The sequence below is a fragment of the Notothenia coriiceps genome, unplaced genomic scaffold, assembly GCF_000735185.1.
Source record: "Notothenia coriiceps isolate Sejong01 unplaced genomic scaffold, NC01 NC01_scaffold00011011, whole genome shotgun sequence".
Taxonomy (NCBI): Eukaryota; Metazoa; Chordata; class Actinopteri; order Perciformes; family Nototheniidae; genus Notothenia; species Notothenia coriiceps.
Window position 1 is genome coordinate 28299 of NW_011343712.1, and position 4597 is coordinate 32895.

General features: G+C 46.0%; 1 protein-coding gene across 1 annotated transcript in view; it reads right to left on the bottom strand.

Annotated features, from left to right (window-relative positions):
- Positions 1-3203: 3203 nt before the first annotated feature.
- The window catches only part of LOC104946415 (basic proline-rich protein-like), a 1764-nt gene continuing 370 nt past the window's right edge, over positions 3204-4597 (bottom strand). The window contains exon 2 of the mRNA XM_010772251.1: positions 3204-3863. Within this exon, the coding sequence (XP_010770553.1) occupies positions 3438-3863 (426 nt within the window). The 3' untranslated portion in view covers positions 3204-3437. The remainder of the gene's footprint in view (positions 3864-4597) is intronic.

Genomic DNA, 4597 nt, shown 5'->3' on the forward strand with positions numbered 1-4597 from the left:
AAGTAACCTATATTATCAGCCAGAAAGTAACTGCATGCTCTCTCGGCTTGTGTATTTACTTTGGGGATTTGACCCGGAAGTTAAAGCGTAAAAAGACAACGATGAAAGAAAAGCAGTGAAAAGGAGTGATATGGTGCTCCTCTTAATTAAGTCCCTCTTAAAAGTACTGTTATAATAAAGCATTCTGTCCTACAACTCTCTGATAAAAAACTTTGCAATTAGAACCAGAATCAGATTTCTGTTAAATCAGATCTTAAAACTGACGTAATCTGGGTCTGTTCTACTTTTAATGAGTCAGTTTATAATGACTTTGTTTTTCTTTCCCTTTATGTCTACTCTACTTTCTTTGCACAGCAAGTGACATATGATATACCGGCCAGAAAGTCTTTCTGTCTTTCCCTGCTCTGTTTCTGTCTCCTCGAGATACTTTTTGTGCTGTGTTCCATCCTGGCCCTCTCAGTTTTAGAGTGACGGCTCAATGCCTTGTTCTTGAAATCCAAACGAACTGAATTGTAAACAATGACGAGGATGGAGGTTCACCAAAAGCCCTTCAGCTGAACTTATCCTGTTTTGAACAGAAGCTCGCTTTGCTTCTTTTCTTACAAGTATTTATTATCTAAAGGTGTGGGACAGCGCAAACACAAACACAACACGTATCCCTGTGGAATAATAACATAAACAAAAGTGGTCCGACTTAACTCATCTTCATCCAAGAGCTTTCCAACATCTTCCTACATCTCTATTTCTTCAAGAAAATATTCCCCACTAACTCCACCTACCTAATAACCCACATCCACCCATTTTGCTCAGCGTGCCAACACATGACCTAAAGTCTTTGAAGCTTACGAAATTGGGTCATATACTGTCGGGGTGGTTTTAAGTATCAGAATCTGCTTGAACACTAGCCTTAACAGGGAAGGTGGTCACGTCATTGAACAGAAATCACATGGACAACCGAGTTATGATCTCTCCCCATTAAACCACTACTCTTATGACAACTGAAACTGTTGTGGTGAAATTCACTGATCTGGTCACATACTCTCTATGCCGTTGTAAGCCATCTTTTTTGCCATTACTATCATAACACACGCGATATACCAGACCGAAATAAAAAAATATAAACACATAACATCTTTTGGTTCTGTGATACTTACCTTTGTAGTGCACAGTACGTACTGTATGTGGCAATGCATTCAGTGACGCTGACAGAGGGCTGAAGCTGCTCCTGCTGCACTGCTGAAGCTTTAGATATGCAGCTGGTACAGTCAACGTGAACAAGACTTTTCACAGTAATATAAGAGCATCACATTTCTTTTTTTTTTGCTCCTGAATGCAATGCAGTCATCGAGAATCTGAAATGTACCAAGCACTTAGTTTCATAACATGTTAAGGTTCTTACTTGTGAGTTTTTTGTATCGTTATATTGCCCAAACGATGGTACTTGTATGCCTTTTTCTCTCTGTGTTTCTCTCTCCTTCTCCTTTCTCTTACAATATACTTTCATATAAGTAGCTTTCGTTGTGTACTCAAGCCACATCAATTATCATTATTATCATGACATTAGTGTAGATAAGGTAACTGAGCAGATGCTTCAAGATTTTAATATAAACTGAGCAAATAAGTGAGTGATAAACAAGGATTTCACATTAGCAGCAAGTGGACGGCTTAAAAAAAGGCAAAGTTCTTTTTTTATGATTCGTTGTATTAAGCAGCTTCCTTATTTTCATTATGAAAAGGTCATTGCAAATTAATCATTGATAGCTCCACAAGAGTCTCTTGAATTTGATACGCCCTCATTTGCATAAAATCCAGACAAACAGAAATGCATTTCGAAGTCATTGAAGTTGGATAAACATTTTTCTAAAAGTAAGGGGGTGATTGCAGCCTTGACATATATAATTCATTACATCATTAAAACAAATTCTGATAAAAAGCATAATTATAATGAAGCCATTGTTATAGCTTGTGATGCCATAGACTAAATATGTGGGTGATTACAGTAACGAGCTCTGAAAACGCCATTGTTTCGATGCACTTTTGTTGTAAAAATGTTCATGGTTACTTTAACGTTGAAGGTTTCTACCCAATGCTGGCTGCCTCTCATGCTTTCCCTGACATATATAAAGATGAAGTTATAATCCCTTATGCCATAATCAAAATGGGCATTCAAATAGAAAGCCAGTTCAGGCGTCAACAGGATGAAATACTAAAGCCATAAACGGAGGCAGAGAGGATATCAGACTCTAGGTTGGACTGTCAATACTCTCCGGCACCTTCAGACCTGCAGCACACAGGCTGTAGGATGTAAATATTAGTTTGGAGTGTGAGTGCAGGTTTGGTGATAGGGTTATTAACTAGGCCTGTTAAATAAAATAAAAAATCACTCACATCAGGTCAGCCATATTGTTACTCTTCAGAGGCATCATCGGTTACCTTTCGACCAGTTTTAGGCAAACATCTAGGTAACCACAGCTATCAGAGTTCTATCATTAATCTCCCTTGTGACTCTAGTGATATATAATAATGATACCTTCCCAATGATAATGTGCTGCTGTGAGTCAGGAGGTAGAGTGAACATCCTCCATTGGCAAGGTTGGCAGTTGGTCCTTGAGTCTGTCACGACATTGAAACGCCAAATCCCTCTCAATTGTGTAGCCAGTGTGTGAGTGAATATCTCTCCTAATGAGCAGACACTTTGTATAGAAGCCTCTGTATGCATGTGCGTGAATGCTGATTGTAAAAACACTGAATTGGTTGCAAAGTCTAAAACAGAGCTTTATAATGCAATGTATTTACCATTTATTGAAATTGTGTTCAGCTAGCTACCTAGTTGTGCAAACACCCTTCACCATCCCATAAACCAGTGGTTCCCAACCTGGGGGGCACGCACCCCTTGGGGGGGGCGCCAAAGATCGCAGGGGGGGCGCCAGGCCTCATATGATTTGAGGCCAAATATCATATTTAGACTTTTTTTTTTTTACATATAATTGTAAAGCAATACATGATTGTCGCTAAAGGTCTCGTCTCTACATTACAATAAAATATAAAAAATAATTGATTAATTAGAATAACAATTCAAGTTAGTAGCTATTAAAGGCATAAAAAGACCAAAATGTATAATTCTTTCTTTAATAGAAATGTTTCTTCTGCCCGTAAAGTGTCCAAACCGGGCTTTTCTGGATAAGTGTTACGGTGTATGTAGGAAGCAGGACCCAAATGCAGATTAAAGTGACAAAAATAACTCCTTTATTTCAAGGCAAAACTATTAACAAAGACTGAACAGAACACTCTGAGCATGAGGGCGAGGACCGCGGCCGGGAAAGTCAGGGAGCCGAGCATGAGGGCGAGGACCACGGCCGGGAAAGTCAGGAGGCCGGGCTTGAGGGCGAAGACCGCGGCACTCAGGGGGCCGGGCTCGAGGGCGAAGGCCGTGGCCCTCAGGGGGCCGGGCTCGAGGGCGAAGAATGCGGCCACTCAGGGGGCCGGGCTCGAGGGCGAAGACCGCGGCTCTCAGGGGGCCGGGATTGAGGGTGAAGACTGCGGCTCTCAGAGGGCCGGGCTCGAGGGCGAAGACCGCGACTCTCAGGGGGCCGGGCTCGAGGGCGAAGACCAGACAGCTCCAGAGGCCGAGCAGAGCCCGGTGTCGGCCGAACAGGAACCGGAGCCGGTGGGATAGGCCTCGGCAGGATCCCCCACGGATGAGGACCAGGAGTTGGCAGGACCCCCGGTGAGACAGATGATGGCGGGGACTCCAACGGAACAGGACAAGGGGTTGGCAGTACCCCCGGCAGAAGAGTTGTCGGCGGGACCCCCGACAGAACAGGAGTTGACAGGACCCTCGGCAGGACAGGAGATGGCGGGGCCTCCAACGGAACAGGACACAGGGTTGGTAGGACCCCCGGCAGAAGAGTCGTCAGCGGGACATCCAACGAGACAGGACATAGGGTTTGCAGGACCCCCGGTGGAAGAGTAGTCGGCGGCGCCTCCAACGTCACAGGACAAAGGGATGGCAGGACCCCCGGTAGAAGAGTAGACGGCCGGACCCCCAACGGGACTGGACATAGGGTTGGCATGACCCCCTTGGGGGTCCGGCCGTCTACTCTTCTACCGGGGGTCCTGCCATCCCTTTGTCCTGTGACGTTGGAGGCGNCCCTCTCGAGATCCTTCTCAAGTCACCTCTCAAGTCAACTCTCAAGTTTCCTCTCGAGTCCCCACTCCAGTCCCTACTCAAGTGTCGTTGGAGGTTCCGCTGGGGGTCCTGCCAACTCCATGTCCTGTCCCGTTGGGGGTCCCGCCGACTACTCTTCTGCCGGGGGTCCTGCCAATCCCTTGTCCTGTTCCGTTGGAGGTCCCGCCGACTACTCATCTACCGGGGGTCCTGCCAACTCTATGTCCCATGCCATTGGAGGTTCCGCTGGGGGTCCTGCCAGACTTATGTCCTGTCCCATTGGGGTCCCGCCGTCTACTCTTCTGCCGGGGGTCCTGCCAATCCCTTGTCCTGTTTCGTTGGAGGTCCCGCCGACTACTCTTCTACCGGGGGTCCTGCCAAATCTATGTCCCGTGCCTTTGGAGGTTCCGCTGGGGGTCCTGCCAACTC